The sequence below is a fragment of the Ranitomeya variabilis genome, chromosome 4 (assembly GCF_051348905.1).
Source record: "Ranitomeya variabilis isolate aRanVar5 chromosome 4, aRanVar5.hap1, whole genome shotgun sequence".
In the NCBI taxonomy this organism is placed as follows: Eukaryota; Metazoa; Chordata; class Amphibia; order Anura; family Dendrobatidae; genus Ranitomeya; species Ranitomeya variabilis.
Window position 1 is genome coordinate 698,033,931 of NC_135235.1, and position 26,664 is coordinate 698,060,594.

General features: G+C 46.4%; 2 protein-coding genes across 5 annotated transcripts in view; one reads left to right on the forward strand and one right to left on the reverse strand.

Annotated features, from left to right (window-relative positions):
* Positions 1-13,588, reverse strand: part of LOC143767736 (uncharacterized) — a 74,929-nt gene extending 61,341 nt beyond the window's left edge. The window contains exon 1 of one of the 4 annotated variants that reach the window (XM_077256241.1): positions 13,493-13,588. In XM_077256241.1, the coding sequence (XP_077112356.1) occupies positions 13,493-13,519 (27 nt within the window). In that variant the 5' untranslated portion in view covers positions 13,520-13,588. Of the gene's footprint in view, positions 1-10,893; positions 10,976-12,302; positions 12,397-13,465 lie in introns of those variants that run through there. The other 3 variants (XM_077256240.1, XM_077256242.1, XM_077256243.1) reach the window with 3 other exon arrangements.
* LOC143767734 (uncharacterized) overlaps positions 1-26,664 on the forward strand; it is a 464,270-nt gene that overhangs the window by 345,682 nt on the left and 91,924 nt on the right. The window lies entirely within an intron of this gene.

Below are 26,664 nucleotides of genomic sequence, written 5' to 3' on the forward strand. Positions count from 1 at the left end.
AAAAGATGGACTTACATTTGTTCTCCTTTGAAAACAAGTAATCACCTATCCTAAGGCCACGTTCATACGTTCAGTATGTGGTCAGTATTATACATTAGTATTTGTAAGCCAAAACCAGGAGCGGCGATAAATGCGGAAGTGGTGACGTGTTTCTATTATACTTCTCCTCTGATTGTTCCACTCCTCACTTTGCCAAAACAAAAGCTGCAGGCTATGTATGTAATCTGGTGTTTGATGGGAACTGTTAATGTGTGATTGGTGAGGACGTGGTGCAGAAGTGGAGTTTTTCCAAGAGTGGGCAATGAGACTGTGGAAGGTTCGAGGTGTGGAGGCAGAGCTGGGGTGAAGCCTTAGCGGAGTCTCAAGGGGCCCGAAAATTTTGACAGCATGGGGCCCTGAAATTCCTAGTGGCAGCCTTGGGTGGAGGAGAGGGCAATGATGGGGGTGATGAGGCAGAAGGCAATGATTGGGTTGATGGAGAGGGCAATGGTCGGGCAGAAGGCAATGATTGGGTTGACGGAGTGGGCAATTATGGGGGTGATGGGGCAGAAGGCAATGATTGGGTTGACGGAGAGGGCAATGATAGGGGTGGTGGGGGAGAAAGCAATTATGGGGGTGGTAGAAAGGGCAATAATGGGATGGTGGGGAGAAGGAAATGATGGAGGTCCTGGAATGTTTAATGATGGGGTGGTGGGGAGGAGGAAATGATGGAGGTCGTGGAATGGGTAATGATAGGGTGGTGGGGAGAAGGCAATGATGGTGGCAGTGGAAAAGACAATGATGGGGTGGTGGGGAGGAGGCAATGATGGAGGTGGTGGAATGGGCAATAATGGGGTGGTGGGGAGAAAGCAATGACGGAGGTAGTGAAGAGGGCAATTAAGGAGGTGGGGAAGAGGGCAATAATGGGATGCGGGGGGAGGAGGACAATGAGGGATGTGGGGGATTGGGGTGAGTGGAAGGGGGATTGGGATGGGAGGAAGGGGAATTTATAATGGATTTAGGAACAGGGGGAGGTGGAGGAAGACGTTATTATCGATAATTATTGTCTAACACAGTCCCTTAGTATAAAGTGTACTCACTTATTATGTATAGCACAGTCCCTTAGTATATAGTGTACTCACTTATCTTTAGCACAGTCCCTTAGTGCATAGTGTACTCATTATGTATAAAACCATCCTTAGTTACATAGTTTCCTCTTTTGTTATGTATAACACCGTCCCTTATTACGTACCATCCTCTCTAGCTATGTATGATGCCCTCCTTTATTATATAGCTGCCTCTGCTGTTATGTACAGTGCAGTCTCTTACATAGTGTATTCTTGATATTTTTGTTATTCACAGCGCCTTCTTTTATTACATAGTCCCCTCTCTTGTTAGATATAAAATGACTACTGATGGAGGAGCCGGTGACCAGACTACCAGTCCATCAGCTCCTCCTTTAGAAAAGAAGCTTTCTTATGCTCCATCAGTAGTGTTGAGCGATACCGTCCGATACTTGAAAGTATCGGTATCGGAAAGTATCGGCCGATACCGGCAAAGTATCGGATCTAATCCGATACCGATACCCGATACCAATACAAGTCAATGGGACTCAAGTATCGGACGGTATTCCTGATGGTTCCCAGGGTCTGAAGGAGAGGAAACTCTCCTTCAGGCCCTGGGATCCATATTAATGTGTAAAATAAAGAATTAAAATAAAAAATATTGCTATACTCACCTCTCTGACGCAGCCTGGACCTCACCGAGGGAACCGGCAGCGTTGTTTGCTTAAAATGCGCGCTTTTACTTCCTTCCGTGACGTCACGGCTTCTGATTGGACGCGTGCCGCCCATGTGGCCGCGACGCGACCAATCACAGCAAGCCGTGACGTAATTTTCAGGTCCTCAATGCCTAATTCTAGGCATTCATGATTTTAAAATTACGTTCCGGCTTGTGATTGGTCGCGTCGCGGTCACATGGGCGACGCGACCAATCACAAGCCGTGACGTCACGGGAGGCAGGAGACGCGCGCATTTTTAAAATTACGTCACGGCTTGTGATTGGTTGCGTGCCGCCCATGTGACCGCAACGCGACCAATCACAGCAAGCCGTGACGTAATTTCAGGTCCTGAATGCAGAAATAGGCATCAGGACCTGAAATTACGTCACGGCTTGCTGTGATTGGTCGCGTCGCGGTCACATGGGTGGCACGCAACCAATCACAAGCCGTGACGTAATTTTAAAAATGCGCGCGTCTCCTGCCTCCCGTGACGTCACGGCTTGTGATTGGTCGCGTCGCCCATGTGACCGCGACGCGACCAATCACAAGCCGGAACGTAATTTTAAAATCATGAATGCCTAGAATTAGGCATTGAGGACCTGAAAATTACGTCACGGCTTGCTGTGATTGGTCGCCTCGCGGCCACATGGGCGGCACGCGACCAATCAGAAGCCGTGACGTCACGGAAGGAAGTAAAAGCGCGCATTTTAAGCAAACAACGCTGCCGGTTCCCTCGGTGAGGTCCAGGCTGCGTCGGAGAGGTGAGTATAGCAATATTTTTTATTTTAATTCTTTATTTTACACATTAATGTTGTTTCGATACCGATACCCGATACCACAAAAGTATCGGATCTCGGTATCGGAATTCCGATACCCGCAAGTATCGGCCGATACCCGATACTTGCGGTATCGGAATGCTCAACACTATCCATCAGCCATCATTGCATTTTACAGCTAACAAGACAGGACGCTATGTAATAAAAACACAGGGCTCTATAAAATCCAATATGTAAGGGACGGTGCAGTACATAATAGGAGAGGGCACTGTATAATAAGGGACGGCAATATACATAATAAAGGAGACTATTTAATATATATACATGTATGTGTGTGGAGATAAATATATATATCTACTATATAATTGTCTAAGGGTACTTCCGTCTTTCTGTCTGTCTGTCCTTCTTTCTGTCGCGGTTATTCGTTCGCTGATTGGTCTCGGCAGCTGCCTGTCATGGCTGCTGCGACCAATCAGCGACGCGAACAGTCCGGAAGAAAATGGCCGCTCCTTACTCCCCGCACTCACTGCCCGGCGCCCGCATACACCCCTCCGGTCACCACTCACACAGGGTTAATGCCGGCGGTAACGGACCGCGTTATGCCGCGGGTAACGCACTCCGTTACCGCTGCTATTAACAGTGTGTGACCAACTTTTTTACTATTGACGCTGCCTATGCAGCGCCAATAGTAAAAACATCTAATGTTAAAAATAATAATAATAAAAAAAAAGATTATATACTCACCTACGCCGCCTTTCCCGCTACTCGCGATGCTCCGGTGCCACGGATCGTCTGGCAGAAGGACCTGCCATGACGTCACGGTCATGTGACCGCGACGTCATCACAAGGCCTATGCGCCTGCGCGGACAGGACCTGCCGTGACGTCACGGTCATGTGACCGCTACACAGTCATGTGACCGCGACGTCATGACAGGTCCTGCGCTACAAGGACCTGCCAGTCGACAGAGCTACAACGCGCCGGCGGAAGGTGAGTATATGTTTATTTTTTTATTTTTGTAACCTGTGTCATACGCTTGGCAATAAATATACTACATAGCTGGGCAATATACTATATGGGCTGTGCAATATACTACGTGGCTCTGTGCTGTATACTACGTCTCTGGGCAATATACAATGTAACTGGGCAATCTACTACGTGGCTGGGCAATCTACTACGTGGCTGGGCAATATACGATGTGGCTGGGCAATATACTACGTGGCTGGGCAATATACTACGTGGCTGGGCTATATACTACGTGGCTGGGCTATATACTACGTGGCTGGGCAATATACTACGTGGCTGGGCTATATACTACGTGGCTGGGCTATATACTACGTGGCTGGGCAATATACTACGTGGCTGGGCAATATACTACTTGGCTGGGCAATATACTACGTAGCTGGGTACGTGGCTCTGTGCTGTATACTACATCACTGAGCAATATACAATGTAACTTGGCAATAAACTACATGGATATACATATTCTAGAATACCTGATGCGTTAGAATCGGGCCACCATCTAGTATATATATAATGTAGCTTTGTCGCCTTTATAGGAGGGGGGCCCAGATGCATTTCCTGCACAGGGGCCCCAAGCTGTCTGTGTCCACCCCTGTCCTGATATTATCCTGATATTTTTTGGACTATAAGACGCACTGTACCAAAAGACGCACCCCAAATTTGGGGTGAAAATTGCAGAAAAAAAGATTTTTTATAAGATGGGGGTCCGTCTTATTGTCCGAATTTAAGATCTCTTACCTGAGGGCAGGCAGTGGCAGAGCAGGGTCACAGGAGGCATGGTGGTGGCAGAGGTGAGGTGATGCTGAGGTGCGGTGGGCGGAACGGCGTGCACCTGAGCAGGGTCCCATCCTGCTTAGGTGGGCGACGCCATGGCCTGGTGTCCATGGGGAGGTTGCGGCAGTGCTGTGGCGGCGGCAGATGTGCGGTCACTTCCTCAGGTGGCGGCGGCCAGTGTCCCTTTCACATTTGAGGTGATGCCACGGCAGTATTGAAGGAGAGCAGCAGAGCTGGGTGAGTCACTGTTTTCCCGGTGGCGGCGGCCATCTTTCTGAGGCCGCGCATGCGCAGATTCAGTACTCTGCTTCCCAGGGCTTCAGGAAAATGGCCGCAGGAGGCCTCGCGTGCGCAGATTGAGATCGCGGCGGCCATTTTCCTGAAGCAGAGATCTCAATCTGTGAACTCGGCTTCAGGAAAATGGCAGCCGCGATCTCCATCTGCGCACGCGCGGCCTCCCGCGGCCATTTTCCTGAAGCCCCAGGAAGCAGAAAACTCAATCTGCGCACGCGCGGCCTCAGGAACTCACCCAGCTCTGCTTCAATACCGGGCCGCGGATTCACCTCAAATGTGGACGGGACCCTGCTCACGCCATACCGCTGACCGCGCCACATCATCCCCGCACCTCTGTCGCCTCCACAATGCCGGTAAGCCTGCATTCCAACTATAAGACGCAACCCCCCCATTTTCCTCACAATTTTTTTGGGGAAAAAGTGCGTCTTATAGTCGGGAAAAATACGGTGTATATATATATATATATATATATATATATATATATATATATATATATATATATATATATATATATATATATATATATATATATATATATATATATATATATATATATATTTGAGTGGGTATCTAGTTTATTTTTTAATGGGTTACTCATAGCCCTACTTCTGGCATTAAAATGTCACTGAGGTATTTGTGCTTGCTAATTATTTCTGTGTTTTTCACAGTTGACCTCAGCTATACTATGGACTTTTGTGCACGAGACCATACGTGGCGTGCATTTATAAATGATACTATGCAGGATGAGACAGATGGGGGTGCGGTGGGACCGGACAAGAACACACAGGACGTAATTAATAAATTTAAGGATCTACTCAGGAGGCGGACACGCATTTGGTGGAACCATGCATTTTTAGAAAAATATATACAAAGGGATCTTATTCCAAGAGGTCTGAGAATACAGGTCTTTCCATCCTGTCCAATTGAGGACGAAACTTTTAAAAACAAATGGGAAACCCTTACGAATACATGCTCCAGGGGATTTATGGAGCTTTTGAAAAGTATGAATCATGATTCTCTTACCTCTCTCGAATCTGAGATTGAGGAACTACAGATTATTCTCCGAAGAGATATGACTTCTGAATCTCTTAAAAAGTTTAATAAGGATATTGATGTTCTCTACCAGAAATGGGCACATGAAATACAAACTACTAAAGCCAAAAAATTCCAGAGGAATGTTGAGGATAAGAGTTCTTCACGCGTCTATAGATGGCGGAATATATATGACCGTTCGAGGTCACAATCTAGAAATCCCTCACACTCAAGATCACGGTCAGCATCAATGAGATCTAATATCTCCAGAGATGATGAATCTATATCAAAGAATTCGACACAGGGTGGTCCATCAGGAAAAACGTCTGCATATAAACGCACAACCAGACAAACATCTAAGACCAAAACGAATACAGGAGCATAGTCTGATTCCCAGGGAGGGCTACAGGTAGTCAATCATCGCATGTTCTTATGGATACTCAGTTAAAACTTTTATCAAAGGGCCTTTCTTTTTCACCAACTAATTATTTTCATTTTTTTACAGCCATGAAAGATCTGAACCTATTCTCCCGCAAATTACTGTTGAGGAAATTACATCATAAAAGGACTTCTTCTGAACCCTTAAGTGAGATCGAGAGAGAAACTCTTCAGAACCTAAAGGACCTCCTAGACAAACAGGTTGGTCCCTATACCAGTAGGTTTCCACCCTCTTCCTCTTCCAGATCTACCAATTTCCCCCCCTGGTCTCTGAGTCCAGCAATTGAGATTTTTACTAAATGTGTCACTGAGGATTTCAAGAGACTTTCAACCAGACGACAGCTTGATAACTTGACTCATGCAGATCATATAGCATTATCTCAACTTCAGTCTCTCCCGGACGTTGTATTCAAACCAGCAGACAAGGGGGGGGGGGGGGGACATCGTGATCTGGCCTCAGGCCAAATACGAACGGGAGGGCTTTAGACAACTAAAAGATTCAGATACATATTCCAGATTATCTTTTAATCCTTTAAATTCTTTCTCTCTCGATCTCCAAGGTATCTTGGTCAGAGCTCTGTATACAGATGTGATTACTCGGCAAATTTTGGATGGGCTCACTGTGAAATCTCCAAAAATTCCAACGTTTTATTTACTGCCCAAAATCCACACGAATGCCCTCGACCCTCCAGGGCGCCCTATTGTGTTGGGCATTGGAGGTCTTAGTAACCCAATATGCCTATTTATTGACTTTTACTTAAAATGTATGGTGGAGGCATTGCCGTCATATGTACGGGACACTACGGACGCCCTATCTAGGGTCAATGGTATTCTTGTTGGCCACGATACTCTGATGGTGACCACTGACATGGTGAGCCTTTTTACGTGTATTGAACATGAGCATGGCATCGATGCGGTCCGCCTCTTCCTGGGGGCCTCCGACCGTGACAGCCCTTTGTGTGAATTCATCCTCGAGCTGCTGCGCTATGTCCTGACCCACAACTTTTTTGACTATAAAGATAATTTTTACTTACAGAAGCGCGGCACAGCCATGGGTGCGGCCTGTGCGCCCTCAAATGCGAATCTCTTCCTGGGTTCTTGTGAGAGATTCCTTTTTGGTGACGGGGGCCCACGGGCCGCTTCCCATGTGCTGTGCTGGCATAGATATATAGATGATATTTTCTTTTTGTGGGTCGGGACGGCGCAGCAGCTCAGGGAGTTTATGGGGACACTGAATCAGAACTCTTTAAACATCCGCCTTACATATACATATTTTTTTTTTAAGAACAAAACGAGCACTCTCGCTAATGGTGGTGCAGACTGTACATGGAGGGATACTCCAGACTGTAGTTATATAACAACAGTCGCACTCAAAGAAAGATTTTCAAAGATTTTGACTGAAAAAACGTAGTTTTCTTTATTACAAACACCAAAATAAAGTATCACCGCAGTGTTTCAAGGTAGGTAACGTTTCGACCCGCAGGGTCTTTTTCAAACCTTTAGACTGTAGGAGCAGAGTGGAGGGCAAAGGTCCCTGGACAAGTGCAGGAGTCCCGTTTGGGGCTATGGCAGCGGAGGTACTGGTGTCTGCCACCACCGCAGACACCAGTACCTCCGCTGCCATAGCCCCAAACGGGACTCCTGCACTTGTCCAGGGACCTTTGCCCTCCACTCTGCTCCTACAGTCTAAAGGTTTGAAAAAGACCCTGCGGGTCGAAACGTTACCTACCTTGAAACACTGCGGTGATACTTAACCTTCCTGACGTTATATGTATATGTAAACTTCCTGGATGTCAGTATTAAGGTCGATCGGTCCGGATATATCCAGACGGATGTTTATCGTAAACCGACATCTGTAAATGCTCTGATTCATGCTTCCTCCACTCACAATTCTTCCACGATTAGGGCCGTCCCGGTCGGACAGTTCTTTAAGATGAAGCGGATTTGTTCATCCGATGTCAAATTCAAAAAACAGGCCTCTGATTTAAGATCCCGGTTTGCGGCACGTGGTTATTCTAACCGATGCATCAAGCAGGGATATCAGAGAGCAAGGGCATCTCCACGGAGCAATCTTCTTAACTCTTCCAGAGCTCGACCTTGTAAAGTAAAAAATGGACCAATAAGGTTTATATCTACGTTTAATCACGAATGGGAGGATATGAGACAGATTCTTAAAAAACATTGGCCTATTCTGAGTACTGAGCCCTCCCTGGGAACATCTCTTGGTGACCATCCCTCTATGACTGCAAGGAGATAAAAAAATCTTAAAGATCTCCTAGTGAGTAGCCACTATATTCCCACTCTTAATTATCCGTTTGGCTCTAGGGGCCTGGTTCTATACCATGCTGTCCCTGTCTTGCCTGCCCAAATGTCCTGCGCTGCACCACATTCGGCTCTTCTGATGGTAAGAAACAATTTGATACTAGACATCGAATATCGTGCAGTAGCATGAATGTTATCTACTATGCGACTTGTGGCTGCTCAAAAATTTATATTGGACTCACATCAAGAGAGCTGAGAGTACGTGTACAGGAGCATGTGCGGGACATTTGTGCGGCTAAGACAGCGGCCGATACTACCCTCCTCAAGATGATCCCTCTTCATTTTAGACAGTACCATAACAGTGATCCATCTTCGTTTAAGGTGAGGGGGATTGATATTATTCATCTAGGGATTAGGGGGTGATTATAAAAAAAATTCTTGCCCAGGTTGTCTCTTTCTGTTGATGTATCATTTTTTTTGGTTGTTTTTGGTGACAATTTGTGGTTATTTGGTATTTTTGAACTTTCAATAAAATATATTTTTACTTAGTGTACCTGGTTACTCTTGTTTCTCCTGTTATATATATATCTTGCATGCATGTAGTATGTTGCATGTATGTAGTATGTTGCATGTATGTAGTATGCATGTTTGTGGGGTTTTTTTATACATTCAACACATTAGCTGGATGATGGGACAACTACTGTCCCATCATTGGCTAATGTGTCAATCACTGTCACAGTAGCAGGCATAGCCCGATGGGAATTGTAGTCCCATTGGACGATGCCTGCACACACACAGTGCCACATACACCTGGACAGGCCGCAGACCCCCCGGAAAGGCCGCAGACCCCCCAGACAGGCTGCAGACCCCCCCCCGGACAGACCGCAGACCCCCCGGACAGCCCGCAGAGCCGGCACGGACAGCCTGCAGACCACACAGACAGGCCGCAGACCACCCAGACAGGCTGCAGACCCCCCCCAGACAGCCCGCAGACCACCCGGACAGCCCGCCGAGCCGGCGCGGACAGCCTGCAGACCACACAGACAGGCCGCAGACCACCCAGACAGTCCGCAGACCCATCACGGAGAGGCCGCAGACCCGGCACGGACAGCCCGCAGACCCCCGGGACAGCCCGCAGACCCCCCAGACAGCCCGTAGACCACCCGGACAGCCCACCGAGCCGGCGCGGACAGCCTGCAGACCACACAGACAGGCCGCAGACCACCCAGACAGTCCGCAGACCCATCATGGAGAGGCCGCAGACCCGGCACGGACAGCCCGCAGACCCGGCACGGAGAGCTTGCAGACCCCGCCCGCACACACACACGCACACAGTCACCGCCCACACTCTTCCCCCCTCCCAAACTGCAGCGTTTCCTCCTCAGCTAAACCGCAGATCTTTTTTACATCTGCGGTTTTGCTGCGGAAGTGCCCGACTCAATGCAAGTCAATGGGTGCAGAAATGCTGCAGTTCCGCACAAAGAATTGACATGCTGCGGAAAAAACAATGCTGCGTTTCCATGCATTCTTTTCCACAGCATGTGCACAGCGGATTTGGTTTTCCATAGGTTTACATGGCACTGTAGACCGCATGGAAAACTGCTGCAGATCCGCGGTAAAAACCTCAACGCGTGAACATGGCCTTAGAGAGAATGTCAAGTGCGGAATATCAGGGTGTAATAAGAGCAGACAAGAGACCGGTTGGTGGCACAGAAGGCGATTTAATTCTCTCAGTGTTAAAGAAGTAGCTATTGTAATGGTTGGACGGGACTTTCTAAGCCGAGATATAATTATTCAGAGACGTAGAGAACATCTTCAGCGTATTACAGAAACACATAGATCATATGATGCTCTGCAATATCCTATAATATTGTGGAATGGCCAAGATGGCGATCACTATAATCTAACGCAGACTGATCCCAACACTGCGAGGCCAACCAATAAAGAAATATCAGCTATGGACTTCTATGCCTACCAAATAATGATCAGACAACAGTGTAGGCATCTTTTTCATAAATTTATATGATACGTATGCCAAGGTGGAGAGCTAGCGTCTTTTGTACATACAGTACAGCCGAAGCAGGGTCTCTCTAATGGACAGGATTTAAAGTGAACCTGTCAGCAGGATTGTGCACAGTAACCTACAGACAGTGTCAGCTCGGTGCCGTTATACTGATTAAAATGATACCTTGGTTGATGAAATCCATCTTTTGGTGGTTGTTTAATTTAATAAATGCTATTGCCAATCATGGCAACGTGGTGGACATTGGGGGAATGGTTATTTTACCGGCTACATTTACAGGACGTCCCAGACATATGCACGAGTACGCTCAGGACGCCATGACACATGTTCGGATATATGACGGTCCAGATTTGCTTATTATAGTTATGTGTAATCCAACTTGGCCAGAGAAAAGGGAAGAGCTTCTGAATGGTCAGTGCCCCTCTGATCAACATGATTTAAAGGGAACCTGTCAGCAGGACTGTAACCTACACACAGTGTCAGGTTGGCATCATTATACTGATTACAATGATACCTGGTGATGAAATCCGTCTTGTGGTTGTTGTTTAATCTTTATTTACAATTTTCAGTTAATGAGATTCTCGTGCTTCGGGGCGATCAGTGACCTGTCAGAAGCCATCAGTATGAATATCTAAGCAGAGCACCACATATTGACAGAATAAGTTCTGGATCAGGACTGTATGGCTGGTAAAAGGATGGGTACTGGATAGGAAACAGACACGATACGGTCAGGAACAGGACGGACTCAGGTACAGGATCACACAGGTGCAGGTTCAGACTGCACTGGTGAGGGTAGCGGTATAGGTGCGTACAAGATGAATCAGGTTCTGGTAGATGCAGGATGGGCTCAGGAGCAGGTTACAGAAGGATGCACATGATCAGGATCAAACAAGGCAAGCATGATGGACAGGATCAGGATAAGGGAGCACAGGTACAGGGACCTTACAACTAAGTAGCAGAAAACACACTGATTACTAAAGTTGCTAAAGTTCCTCCCAATAATGGAGGGTGCCTTAAATATCAAACGTCTCCATCATGTAACATGAAGGAAAGGCTAAGTGCAACACGAAGGGATAAGGAAAAGGGAACCAAACACTAGGGAAGGGGGGAGTGGAGACCCCTAGACAGATCTAATGTCACCCTGTCTGCCCTATTGTCCCAACATAGGTTCTGCACCTATCGCTGAGTAGGATACCTAATACTTTCCTGACCCTGGCGATAAGTCCTGCAACGGGAAGGACAGGATGAGCGCTAGTCAATCCCACTACCGCTAAAGACAGCTAAGACACACAAAACAAGGGGAAACCTAGCTTGAGTAGACTCGGAGAAACACCATCATCCTTCAAACTCCACAGAGGACACTAGCCGACTGCTGCAGCTCCAGGACTCACCAGGGACGTGCAAATAGTAAATATCACCCACGCTTGCCAGCAGCAAGTATATCAACACTCAGGTCCAGGTGTGGCCATTAGCACCGGGGAGGTGGCCACTCGTCTGCAAAGCAAACTACTGAGACCTTCTGCAGTGGATGCAGTGTAACGGTCTGCAGCCTCTGACACATCCGTCTCCCAGTTATTGGCTGAGGATGTTTGCAGACGTGCAGGTGCTGCCCCTGTGATAGGCCGGAGCGCGCCCAGAGCACACTGCCAGGAGACCTGCGCCACACAACCGACTAGACGTCATCTCAGCGTCCAACTTGAAAATGGACAAGATTATTTCACTACCAACAATGCAGAGGAAAGAGCGACTCCACCACCTACCACAACAGAACTATAGATGGAGGCGCACGGCTCAGTCAGCACTAGGACTGCCCTGAATCCAGCGCTCTGGAAACTCCAGTATGTAATATCTCTAAGATCTATGAAAGATCTGGGGGGATCCAATCACTTATTGGGGGAATTGTTCTACTTTTTGCAACGTTACCTGTTCTTAAAGGAGCAACTCCAGCAGACGAGCTGAATGGCTGCTCTGTGCGCACAGGACCTGTGATGAGGTCACAGGAGGGGAGGAGTCAGGGGTCACATGATCAGGGGCCTCAGTGTATACAGGACTCTGCTGTGCTGGTTGTCATGGTGCTGGATGAGGGGAAGTTTATGTGTGGGGTCAGGAGGGGTTTACAGTGTGGATGTAGCAGAGCCGTGTGTGTATGAGGTGTATGGAGTGGAGATGCACGTGTTCGGGGTGTGCGGAGCAGAGCAGCGTGTGTACGGGGTGTATGGAGCTGAGCCGCATGTGTACAAGGTGTACGGAGCGGATCCGCGTGTGTACTGGGTGTACGGAGCGCAGCCCTGTGTTTGAAGTGTATGGAGCAGAGCCGTGTGTGTGGGAGGTGTACAGAGCAGACCGTATATAACACGTGAATATTGTGACGTTTCGGAGTAATGACCTTTCTCAGACACTCGCTGGATGGGGGCGCTGTGGGCAGGAATATCTTATAGGACGCTGCACAATTTTTAAAGCAATTTCTGGAGACTGAGGCGACCCCCAGGATGTAGCAGGAGATCTCGCTTCCGCGGCTTCGGAGGGAAGAATCACTGTTTTCTGGATTGTACATTTGTCTGGAATAATGTGCAGCTGCCAGAACAGCGACCCCCCCCCCAAAGTGACCCCATTTCAGATTGACAGTCCTCAGGGAATCCATCTGGGTCTGGGTGGTGTTTTTTTCCCATCATAGATCTTTATATTTTTGGGTCGTGGAAAAATTATTTTTTCCACTAAAATGTTTTGGGTCCAAACTTTTCAATTTCACAAGTAAAATGGAGCCACAATTAATACAGAAATTTCTCCCCAAACCTGAGCTCAGAAATGACTGCACATGGCCGGGCTCCAATGGGGAGTCACTGTTTTGCTTTTGGAGCAGTAATTTGGCAGTCCTCGCTTGTGGGGGCCAATTGCAAAGCCCCCGAGGGGTGTGAAGGCATATAACCTCCTAAAGTGTCCCCATTTGATCCCACAGGTGTCACTGATTTCTTTACCATTTGGTTGTGAAGATAATATTACATTTGTTCTGAGGCGCATTGAGGGGTTCAGCTCAGGGGGGAAACATCTGAGTGGGCTCCTAACCAGGTGTCACGGTGGTACCTCACCTGCCCTCTCAGTGCCTCCCTACTCACTATGGTCACCGCACGGCTGCGCAGCATGTTGCTTCCATGTGGCCTTATGGCAGGATTGGCCAGTCTCTACAGGAATGCAACCCTGCTGTGTCCTTCAGAGATTAGGTTCCCCAGCCTATCCCATGCAGGTCCTATATTAGGCAGCCCCACCCACCGCCCTGCTGAATGTTGGTTCCTAGGCTGTTCAATCTGCTAGTGGTTAGGGTGTGTTGCATGTTGTACCTCACACTTGTGTTTCTAATCCTGGTGTCTACCTGCTGTCCAGCCTATCCTCATCAGTAGCTCTAGTGAAGACCTGGTGGACACCTAGTTACTACTGAAAAGCGAGCACTAAAATGCTCAGGTGATCGTTGTTCGGGTCGAGCAGATTGGAATATTCGGGTACTCGGCCAGAACAACGAGCCCAATGAAAGTCTATGGGAGACCCGAGTATTTTTACCGCTATTTCCCCCGTGGGTCCTTTTAAGGTCTAAAAACGTCTGAAAATGATGGAAACACTGCTCAAATGACACAGGAACATCATGAGGATCGCTCCTGGAAGCATTCCTGACTCCTAGGACACAACTTTAATCAATTTTTTCCAAGATTCATGCCATTTTTCCCAATACAACAAAAAACACATTAAAACGAAACCAAAACAGGTTTTGCTTGGAAATATGTCAAGGTACATCCTTTGCAGGTTAATGACTTGCCTGTAAGCCAAATATTTAACCCCAGACCGAAAATTTCCTCCCCACTTAGGCTTAGTTCAGGCGCAGCGTTTTTGAACTTTAGCATTGCTTTCAACCACTACAAATGCGTTCACTGGGAAATGTCATTGTAACATTTAACAACCCTAGCTAGCCATATTGTGTGTGACACATATGCAGACCCATCTTTTTTCATTTATGAAGGAGGAACTCTTAAAGTCACAGAGCCTATCTTTACTGGTGCATCAGGCGGCATTAATCTTCTTAAAGGACCATTATTAAACAGTGGGTCTCCTAAGCTGTTGTAGCCTATGCTGTGAGTGGATGGGCTGCCAAAAATTACCACATACCACAATACCCCTTTCATGAGATGTACAAGAGGGCCTCCTGAAAAAATGTTGCATTGAATGCAAGGCCTGCCCTGCTAGCAATTCATATGCACCCCAATAAGCCTTTGAACCCACATACTGGATGGGCCCATGAAAATCCACTTCACAATATGCATTTTGTACGCCCGTACTCCTTTGTTTTACACATTGGCAGCAAGGCCAGCCCTGCTGCATAGTCAGTCATATGAACCCCATTATGCCATTGAACCCACATGCTGGATGGGACCATGAAAATCCACTCGTATTTTTTAATGGTATGATGGTTCCCTCTTTGCACAATTATTTACAGGAGAATTTGGCAATTTTATTTGCCATATTTTTAACACTAAGGTTCAGATACAGCTTTAAAAAAGGCTAATACTTGCAATACAACACAATTTTATTGCAAACTACAAAATTCAAGGAATAGTATGATTAAATAGTGTGAGTGCGTACACTTTTGTATATGTTAACATACAAAGGTTAATAAGTACATAGAAAGATTAAATAAATATAGTCATTACGTATATATATATGTATATATGAAGATTAACTACATACAGTATACTTAGATCATCACCAAGAGGCTTTTAAACATCATCCATCTGGAATATCAGAGAAGCAACACCAAGACAGAGAACCCCTGGGGGATTACCTACAATGCATGGGCGTCCCCAATTATGCAGGTATCAGCACACTGAACATGTACCCCAATTTTGGCATCTGTCTTAGTAATGTTTCTCTGGTCTTATATAGTGATTTACACTATGTAGTAACTCTAGTTTCACCCAGACCTTCAAGTGGCCACTTTTCAAGGTTGGATGAAACTGAGATATCATGGAGTCATCTGACGAGGGGCCATAAAGCCCTAGAAAATAAAAGCCACAAGGATTTCGATCAAACCACCACAGGCATTGTTTCAGTAAACCTTAATGTTTTACAATGACAAACAGCAAACATATAGAGGCTTATAACTGTTTGTGAAGTAAATAAACAAACATTTATCAAGATTGTGTCACTATGAGCATTGTCTGTCACATCTGTAAATGTTTTACAAGAAAAGCAGCTATGTGATTGTCTGAATGCATTCGGTATACAGTATTTTAATTTTGTTTACAAATTGCCATTTGTGTATTCGCCTTTTGTACATTTGAGGCAGCCAAAGGAGAGAAACTAATATAGTGGACAAAGCTTTATTTTTAATTCACTACTGCTTTATCAAATTTATATGAAGTATATTGTGTCTAATGTGAGCAACCAACACAAAAAGTAGCTTTTAAAGGGAGCTTTTTAAGGTACGCAAATGTTATGAAGTCAAGGATGTGGTTTCACCAAAGTGAGGTACCTTTTTTAAAATGTATTATTGCCATCACAGCCCCCCTTGCCCAAACTTCACCGGCCTATAACAGTACAAAGCACATTCACCCTGGTGATCTAGTGGCAGTTAAACAAGAGACATTGCAGGAGACAGAGTTAAGAAGTAAGCCCAATGTAGTGGTGTGGGTCACTGACACTTAAAATTGAGTGCATGAGCTGCCAAGCAATTCCACATGGGGGACCTTTTTTAAAAATAGACTAGTGCCATCGCAGGCCCCTTGCCCAAACTTCACCGGCCTATAACAGTACAAAGCACATTCACCCTGGTGATCTAGTGGCAGTTAAAGGACATATTGCAGGAGACAGAGTTAAGAAGTAAGCCCAATGTAGTAGTGTGGGTCACTGAGATTTAAAATGGTGTGCACGAGCTGCCAAACAATTCCTCAATGGGGGTACCTTTTTTAAAAATATACTAGTGCCATCGCAGGTCCCTTGCCCAAAATTCACCGACCTATAACAGTACAAAGCACTTTCACCCTGGAGATCTAGTGGCATGTAAAGGACACACTTCAGGAGACAGAGTTAAGAAGTAGGCCCAATGTAATATAATGCCCAAATCCCCAATGTGGGGTCCTTTCTTTACTAATTAAAATAGTGCCATCACAGCCCCCTTGCCCAAAATGCACTGTACAGAGCACGTTCACCCTGGTGATCTAGTGGCAGGTGAAGGACACACTGCAGGAGACAGAGTTAAGAAGTAGGCCCAATGTAATGTAATGCCCAATTCCCCAATGTGGGGTTCTTTTTTTACTAAATAAACTAGTGCCATCACAGCCCCCATGCCCAAAATTCACTGGCCTATAACAGTGCAGAGCATGTTCACCCTGGTCATCTAGTGGTTGTGGATGATGAGGGTGAGAATAAGGAGGATAACAACAAACAGACCAAATGTGGAAGAGTATAGCCATCTGTGGTTGTGAAGAGGTGCATGAGAATACACCTCCCCAAAAGAGAGAATGTATTTGAGGTTATGTTTCGCTGTTTTCACTTGGTGGTGTACAGAAGTCTTTCCCAATCCAGCCCTTGTTCATTTTTATAAAAGTCAGCCTGTCAGCATTTTCAGTTGACAGGTGGATGCGCTTATCTGTTATAATTCCACCAGGGGCACTAAAAAACCGCTCTGACAGAACGCTAGCAGCAGGGCAGGCCAGGACCTCCAAGGCATAGAAAGCCAGTTAATGCCACGTGTCCAGCTTGGATACCCAATAATTAAAAGGCACAGAGGAATCATGGAGGACATTTATACGATCTGCAAGGTACTCCCTCGCCATGTTCACAAACATTGCACTTCTTGTGACAGCACCCCTTGCCTCTGTGCCATCACGATGGGAGGGTCTGAGAGAACTGTCCCAGAACTTTGACATTGTTTCCCTGCATGGGCTGGATTGCACTTCTGTCTCTCCTGCTTGGACTTCTTGGTTGTACAACAAACTCTGACGTCTGCTGCCAGCATTCTCACATGGGAATTTTCTAAGTAATTCCACTACAAGGGCCCTCTGGTACTGCAACATTTTAGTACACCTCTCTGCCTCTGGTAGAAGAGACTGAAAGTTCTCCTTGTAGCGTTGGTCCAGAAGTGTCACCAACCAGTAATGACTGTCACCCAAAATGTTTATAATGCGAGGGTCACGTGAAATGCAGCGCAACATAAAGTCAGCCATGCGTGCCAGACTGTGAACAGGCAAGACATCCGTGTCCTCACCAACAGGAGTGACCTGTCCTCCTCCTCCCTGCCCTCAGGCCATCCCCGCTGAACAGACAGTATGACAGCTGTGTTTGCAGTATCGTCTATAGCGCATGAAAGTAGTTCCTGTTCTTCATCCTCCACCTCATTGACTACCAATCCACGATGAGAAGACATGAGGCTGGGCTAAGTGTAATCCCCCTGTATGGTTCCTTGCTCCATGTCCTTTTGCTCTGCTTGCAATGCATCCTCTTTAATTGTGAGCAGAGAGGTTTTCAGAATGCTGAGAAGCGAGATGGTGACACTAATTATGGCGTCATAACTGCTCACCATCTTGGTGCAGTCCTCAAAGTTTTGGAGGATGGTACATATGTTGGACATCCATGTCCACTCCTGAGGTCTTATGTGTGGAGTCTGAACTGAATATCAACGGCCTGGTTGATGTTGGTAGTCAACTACTGCCCTCTTCTGCTCACAAAGCCTTTCCAACATAAGCAGTGTAGAGTTCCAGCACGTGGGAACATCATACACCAGCAGGTGATCTGGAAGCTGCAAACGCTGCTGAAGCACGGCAAGGGCAGCTGAAGCTGTAGCTGACTTTCTAAAATGAGCAGACAGATGGCGTACTTTCACTAGCAGATCCGGGTAGCTTTTCAGAACACATTGAACCATGAGGTTAAGCACATGGGCCAAGCAAGATATGTCAGAGCTCACCTTGCCTCAGAGCCGCCACCAGGTTATGGCCATTGTCACACATGACTATGCCTGGCTGTAGGTTCAGCAGTGTCATCCAAATGTCTGACTGCTCTTTCAGCGCTGCCCACAAATCTTCTGCATTGTGCGGTTTCTCACCTATGCAGATTAGCTTCAGCACAGCTTGTTGCCGCTTGGCTGAGGCTGTGCTGCAGTGCTTCCAGCTTCTGACTGATGTGTTGCTGGTGTAAGGCCAGTACGGCACACCGGGAGAAATAGCGACTACTGGGGACTGAGTACCTTGGGACGGCTGCCGCCATCAGGTTGTGGAAGGCTTCCGTCTCAATGAGCCTAAAAGGCAGCATTTCTAGAGCAAGCAGAAGAGAAATATATTTCCGCTTGCGTTCCAAAGACTGGGTTATAGACAACTGAAGGCTGTGCTGGGACAAGGACATAGACGGGCTTGATGATGGTGCTGCTTGACTGTGGGCCACAAGAGGTGCAGGGCTAGAGGCATCTTTACATGCACGGTATACTGAGGATTGGCTTCTCCTCAAAACAGTCAAAGAAGCAGTGGTGTGACCTGCACGCAGTGGTCCTGGAGCCTGGGGTTCGGCCCACAAAGTTGGGTGCTTTGCTGCCATGTGCCTGATCATGCTGGTGGTGGTCAGGTTGGTTGTTTTGCTACCCCTGCTGATGCGCGCATGGCCGGTACTGCAAATGGCCTGTTTGGGGGTATCGGTAGAGTCTTTAAAAAATAACCAGACTCGGGAAGATCTAACAGTTGGAATGGCTACTTCCCTCATGTTGTTGTTAGGGGGAATGGATGCATGCCTTCTGTCTGTGGCTACCACACTGCTTCTTCCTGCCTGTTGTGGTGATATGCCTCCTTCCCCATGCGTGCTGCTGCCCTCGCTCTGCATGTCCTCCTGCCAGGTTGGGTCAGTCACTATGTCATCCAACACCTCATATTCCACATCCGCACCCTGCTCCTCCTCCTGACTTCCTGGCAATTGTGTCTCATCATCGTCCACCTCTTCTGGCACTTTCCCACCATCGCTTTCGCGTGACCGGGCTTGTCAAAGGTTTGGGCATCTGTACATGCGATCTCATCTGTCCCCACTTCAAGTTGACCAGCCGAGAGTTCTGAATCTTGAAATGGAAAACTGAACAGCGCTTCAGAGTGTCCAAGTGTGGGATCAGTTGTCTCAGGGCACTCGGCACTCGGTGTTCTGCAGTCACCTAGAAACTGGGACAGGAAGGTTGAGCAAGAAGATGTGGGTCTTTGTTGTTGCCCACTTTCACCTTGGCCACGGCCTTGTCCTCTGCATGCACCATCATCATCATGTCCAATTCCCCGCCCCTTGCCTTGCCCATTTTAAATGGACTACTGCACTATTTCAAATGCTCAACACAAATATATTTATTAGTAGAGAAATAATATCTGATCAGTATGCCTGCAAATCTATGATTTTTAAAATCCAAACACCAGGCAGGCCTGAGCCTGATATAACAGACTGCATTCAATTTTGGGGGGCTTTTTTGTGAAGTAAATTTATGCAAAATAGTGCTGTATAGAATTAGAGTATAAGACAGCAAAAAAAGGGGTACACCGGCCTACAATGACAAAACTTGGAGCACGCAGATATATGAGGGCTGTCACGGAAATACCACACTGGCAAAAATGTGGCCTGTTTTTTTTTTTAAATGCAAAATAGTGCTGTATTGAAATAGAGTACCAGACAGCAAAAAAAGGGGTGCACCGGCCTACAATGAAAAAACTTGGAGCACGCAGTTATACGCGGGCTGTCACAGAAATACCACACTGGCAAATAAGTGGCCTTTTTATAATTTTGGAAGCTAAATAGTGATGTATAGAATTACAGTATCAGACAGCAAAAAAAGGGGTCCACCGGCCTACAATGACCAAATTGGACCACACAGATATATGAGGGCTGTCACGGAAATACCACAGTGGCAAATATGTGGCCTTTTTATATATTTTGAAGCGAAATAGTGTTGTATAGAATTACAGTATCAGATAGCAAAAAAAGGGGTACACCGGCCTACAATGCCCAAACTTGGAGCACGCAGATATTTGAGGGCTGTCACTGAAATACCACTCTGCCAAATATGTGGCCTTTTTGTAATTTTGGAAGCTAAATATTGCTGTATAGAATGATTGATTGTATCACCATTTATTACCCAGCACCTGCCTCCCAGTCCTTGCTGGACAACAGTGCTAATCCGCTAGTGTTTTGCCTTGGTGCATTGTTAGCTTTCTGTGTATGATATTGTGCAGTTCTGGGATCTCTAGTTCTGCTAGTTTTGTTTTTGGTTTTTCATTCGTTTCTGTAGCTTCCTCTACTTTCCTACTAGGAGGTTATCTGCATTTGAAAATCCCTTCTAAAAAACCGGGACCCAAGTTTGTAGGACCCTTCAAAGTGGTTCAGGTGGTCAACTCTGCAGCGGTAAGATTGGACATACCCTCGTCCTGGAGAATTAATTCAGTTTTTCATGTATCTTTACTGAAGAGAGTTGACACGCCAGATAAGGAGACAATGCTGATTATTCCTCAAATTGATGAGGACAGCGAGTTTGAGATTTCACGCATTCTAGATTCTAGGTGGCACAGAGGAGGGTTGCAGTATCTCGTGTCCTGGAAGCGTTTCGATCCCGAGAATAATTCCTGGGTGAAAGCTGAGGACGACTCAGCCTCAAGGCTGATTAAGGTGTTTCATAGGAGATTTCCGAATAAGGCTAGGCCAAGAGGATCTGGAGGATCCTCGTAAAAGGGGAGGTACTGTTAGAATCTATTTGTAATAATTATAGGGGATAACTCAGGAGACTCTTTGCGTGGAACAAGACAACTACAGGACACAGTTTTATAAGTGGTAAATTCTATATTATCACACGGTGATTCAAACAGGTGCAGAGAGAAACTCAAGTCCACAACACTTGGTGTAAATATTAAACGCAGCTTAGCAGTCTATAGTGAACTTCAGAGGAAAATGCAATCACGCAGAAAGTCTATGAAGCACAGTTATTCTTGAGGATACTTGACACGAATAAGTCCTTGTTTTAGTCCAAACACAGATAGATATGCTTATAAGGCAGTTCAAGCAATGTCTTATCTCAACCAGTAAGGTCTGGGTGATAATCTCAGGTTTAAGCAGAGCAGCAAGAGCTTACATGTCCAGCAAATGCAGATGGAAGTAAACACAAGCAGCAGATGGAGGATTACTGGAAACTGGTGTATGCAGCAGGAACTCAGAGCAGAGTAGCAGGATAACCACACAGGTTCACAGGAGCAGGTATATAGCCAGGGAGTCACGAGAGTCAGGAGCTGGATACAAGGCAGAATACTCTAGCACAGACTGAAGGCTGGGGTGGAGTTTTATAGCAGGAAGATACAGTGCACATAAGACAAAAGATGCCATCTTGGAAAAGGGCAGTAATGCACAAAAGGTAATAAAAATGTTCAGAGTCCTGACACGATTTCATTTTGACCATCCACCATCTTGTTGTGGTTTTTAGGCTGCTGGTCTTTTTCCTCTGTTGCTGGGTTTGTCCTAGGTCAGGTGATTGTATCACCCTCTATTACTCAGCACCTTCCTTTAAGCCCTTGCTGGACAACAGTGTTAATCTGCTAGTGTTCTGGCTTGGTGCCTTGTTAGCTTTCTGTGTTTGATATTGTGCAGTTCTGGGATTTCTAGTTCTGCCAGTTTTGTTTTTCTGTTCATTTCTGCAGCTTCCTCTATTATCCTACTAGGAGGTTATCTGTTTTTTTTTGTTCCCAGTCAATAGATCGTTCAGGGATACCCTTCTCCCCTACCTGTAGGTCTTCGTTTGAGTTTAGCCTAGGAAATGTCGGTGGGTCTATTCACAAGGAATAGGTCGCCCACTCCATCGTAGGGTTTCAGCGTAGTCCTAGTACAGGGTCAGCTTTTCCCCCTTCTGCCCTAGTCCTGAGTTTCAGATCCGTAACAGTTTGTCCAGCCACACATAAAAAAAAAATTCTCTCCAGGATTCCTGCAATATGAACAGCGTCCAAGAACTTGCTCAACGCTTGCAAGGGTTAACTTTGGAAGTGGCTAACATGCAACAGCACGTGAGTAATTGCCCTGGAACATGCTCTGAAGAACCAAAGATAGGATTACCTGAATTTTTTCTGGTAAACGGCAAGAATTTTTTACGTTTAAAAAAGCATGTTTACTATATTTTCGGCTTAGACCTAGATCGTCGGGGTATGAATTACAGCGTGTGGGGATTATCATGTCTTTATTGCGAAGTGAACCTCAAATTTGGGCATTTTCATTACGTCCTGATGATCCTTATTTGACGTCAGTAGAAGCATTTTTTATTGCTATGGGGTTGTTATATGATGCTCCTGATCGGGTCAAAGCAGCTGAGACAGAGCTCAGATGGCTTAAACAGGGTTCTAGTGATGCTGAGAGGTATTGCACCCTGTTCAGACGATGGTCCGCAGAGGTCAGGTGGAATGACCCAGCGCTCAAGAGTCAGTTTTTAGCAGGTTTGAGTGAAAGAGTTAAAGATTTACTCACTGCATATCCTGCACCTAATACTTTGGAAACTGCTATGCAGTTAGCTATCCGTGTGGATAGAAGATTGAGACAGGCAGAATGAAGAGAAGGCTCCTACGATGCTGGACCCAGCTCCTCAGAATACCCCCGTCAACAGCGGGGAACCTATGCAACTTGGGACGATGTCCTCTTGTTCCCAGGAGAGGAGGTTCTCTGAGGGTCTTTGCTTGTATTGTGGTAAGGCTGACCATTTTATTAAGCAATGCAAGGATCGAATAAGGAAGGAAAAAAAAGGTCAGTAGGAGCAACACTCCCATTCGTATTGCGTTTTTACAGTTCACATTTTTTTTTCTGGTAATACCACCTATCGTGGTCATTCCATTGATTTTCAGGTAATGGTGGATTGTAGTTCTGCACTTAATTTGATTGATCAACAATTTCTAGACAAATATAAATTTGATTCTGAACCATTGTCATCTCCTTTTCCTGTTTTGGCGATTGATAACACTCAACTGGAGCATGGGTGCGTTTCTCAAAAGGTCACAAGGTTTCCACTTATTGTGAATATGGAACATCAGGAGTGTATAGACTTGTTTGTCCTTGCTAAATTGCCTTTCCCAGTCATCCTGCACAATCTTTTGCTGGACTGGTCGTCTATTACTATTAGGTCCTGGGGTCATGGGTGTTATGGTAAATGCTGTAATGTTCATGTTGCTGCTATTGTGAAGAGGGAGCTACCTGAAGCCATTCAGGATTTCTGGAGGGTATTTTCAGAAGTTGAGTCGCAAGCTCTACCACCCCATAGAGATTACGATTGCGCTATTGAGTTCGTTCCAGGTGCTACACTCCCTAAGAGTTGTTTATTTAATCTGATGATTGCCGAGAGGGAGGACTTTAAGGAATACCTACAGACTAGTTTAGCTGCAGGTCGTATAAGACCCTTTAAGTCCCCTGTGGCCATAGGATTTTTTTTGTCCAAAAAACCCTGCGTTTTTTCAAAATTTTATTATTGACTTTCTGAGGCCGTTGATCAGTAGAAGTGTTATTGTTTATTTGGATGATATTTTGATTTACTCACCTGATCTGGTGTTGGATTGGCAGAGAGTCCGCGAAGTTTTACAGATTTTGAGAGAAAACACACTCTTTGCTAAATTGAAGAAGTGCGAGTTTGCGGTCCAGAAAATTAGTTTTTTGGGGTACTTTTTCTCCAGTGATGGGTTTGAGATGGACTAGACCTGAATATTTAAAGTCGGTTCAAAGATTTTTAGGGTTTGCTAACTATTATAGAAAATTCATAAAGCATTTTTCTGTTATCGCTACACCTATAAGTGACCTCACCAAGAAGGGTTCTAATATTGTCCGATGGTCGACTGAGGCTGTTAAGGCTTTTGGGCATCTCAAGGAGAGGTTTAGCTCTGCTCCTATTTTGATTCAGACAGATGAGACTAAGCCGTTTTTGGTAGAGGTGGATGCCTCATCATTAGGAGTGGGGGCAGTTCTGTCCCAGGAAGGGGAGGATAGGGTGCATCCCTGTGCTTTCTTTTCTAAAAAAAATTTTGGGACTGAGCTCAACTATGATGTTGGGAAACGAGAGTTGCTGGCTATTAAACTCGCATTTCTGCATTGGCAACATTTTTTGGATGGGGCTAGACATCCGATACAGGTTTTTACTGATCATAAGAATCTGATATATATGGATGCTGCTAAACGTTTGAATGCCCGTCAAACTAGGTGGGCACTATTTTTTGCCCACCTCCATTTCTCTGTAACTTATATCCCTGGGACAAAGAATGTCAAAGCAGATGCTTTGTCTCGTAGTTTCTCTCCAGCTGTTAATACTGAGAAGGAGGAATGTATTTTGCAGAGGAGTGGTGGTGGCATTGTGTTCTGAGTTTTGGAATAGCATCTTAGAAGCCCAGAAAGCTGCTGTCATGGTCAGCTGCAGCCGCTGATGTGGCCCAGCTCATAGACGCCCCCAAACCGACCAACCTCAGAAGGCATCGGGTGCGCGTCCCCCGGGGACACAATACAGACCCTTTATACCGCAAAGGGGGACCCGGGCCTACCAAAACTAGGGGAGGGCAGAGACCGGGGTTCTGAGGCAGCTGAGCATGTGGACAAGGAAAGAGACAAGTAGGACTTGATTACTCCGCACATGTTAGGGCATGTTAGGTTAGGCTATGGGTTGAACTAGATGGACTTAAAGTCTTCCTTTAACCTTAAAGGGAACCTGTCACCCCGTTTTTTCCGTATGAGATAAAAATACTGTTAAATAGGGCCTGAGCTGTGCATTGCAATAGTGTATTTTGTGGACCCCGATTCCCCACCTATGCTGCCGAAATACGTTACCAAAGTAGTCGTTTTCGCCTGTCAATCAGGTTGGTCTGGTCAGATGGGCGTGGTGTCTTCCCCCAGATCTTGCTTAGTTTTCCGTTGGTGGCGTAGTGGTGTGCGCATGCCCAAGGTCCCGAATCCACTGCACAGGGGAGTGAAAAGAGCGCGATGTGCTCTATTTCATTGGTGATCGGTGGGGGCAGCCATCTTCCTTTGGCCGCGCGTGCGCAGAAGCGGCGCTCTGCTGGCCGCGGCTTCAGGAAAATGGCCGTGGGATGCCGCGCGTGCGCAGATGGAGATCGCGGCGGCCATTTTCCTGAAGCCGAGATGCGTTACTTTGGTAACGTATTTCGGCAGCATAGGTGGGGAATCGGGGTCCACAAAATACACTATTGCAATGCATAGCTCAGGCCCTATTTAACAGTATTTTTATCTCATACAGAAAAAACGGGGTGACAGGTTCCCTTTAATAACTATGTAACTTCAGGTATAGAGAAAGTAAAGTTTGCTAAAGTAAAGTCACACAGTACATAAACAAAACAAAATGATGTCAGGCTCCCGATTCCACACCTCTCAGAAGGGTACCACCCAGTGGACCCCAAGGCACCACCGGATCACCAAGGCACACATAGGCGGGACAACAGGGTAAACAAGGTCATCAGGACACAGGCAAGATGTCAGGGTACAGACAGGAAATCAGAAAGGATATTAGGACACAGGCAGTGCATCAGGACATCAGAAATACCGGATAGACATCTGGGACACTGGCGTGGGAGCCTAGGGCATCGGCTGGGACACTGGTGTGGCAGCCCAGGGCATCAGTTACATCGGAACATCGGACACAGGAAGGACATCAGGACACAGGCATGGTTACAGGGTACAGACAAGACATCAGGACATCTGGACCCAGGGTCACCGGCAGACATCAGACAGGAGTCGTTCGATTCCAGACATCCGACACGACCTACAGGCACCACCACAGTCATCAGGCTCCAAGCTCCAGGCACCGGTCATCAGGTTCCAGACTGCAGTTGTCAGGCTCCGGGCATCGGACCTAGGAAGGAACTCAAGCACCGCCGTACTGGAGGTGGGCCAGGTGGGGTTAACACCGCATGGTAGTCAGAGCACAGAGTAGTAGATGCTCAGCAGAAACACCGGTTACAAGAGACTCAAAGTCACTGGGTGTGAGGCTCCAGATGCAGAGGGATTCCAGGAACATAATCACAGCAGACACAGTTCAGACAGGTTCAGGTACAGGACAGGTACAGGATCAAGGATTCAGGCCTGGATATACCACCTCCAGGACAGGAGCCAGAACAGGACAAAACAGGAATCAAGGCAAGGACTTTGGTACCAAAACATAGACAGGAGAGGTGCAGGAACACAAACACACATAGCAAAGTTCAGGAGCTTTGTGAGTAGCCATAGGGCAGGGGAACTTTATATAGGAGCTGCCCCTCAGCAATTGGCTGGTGATAGCATT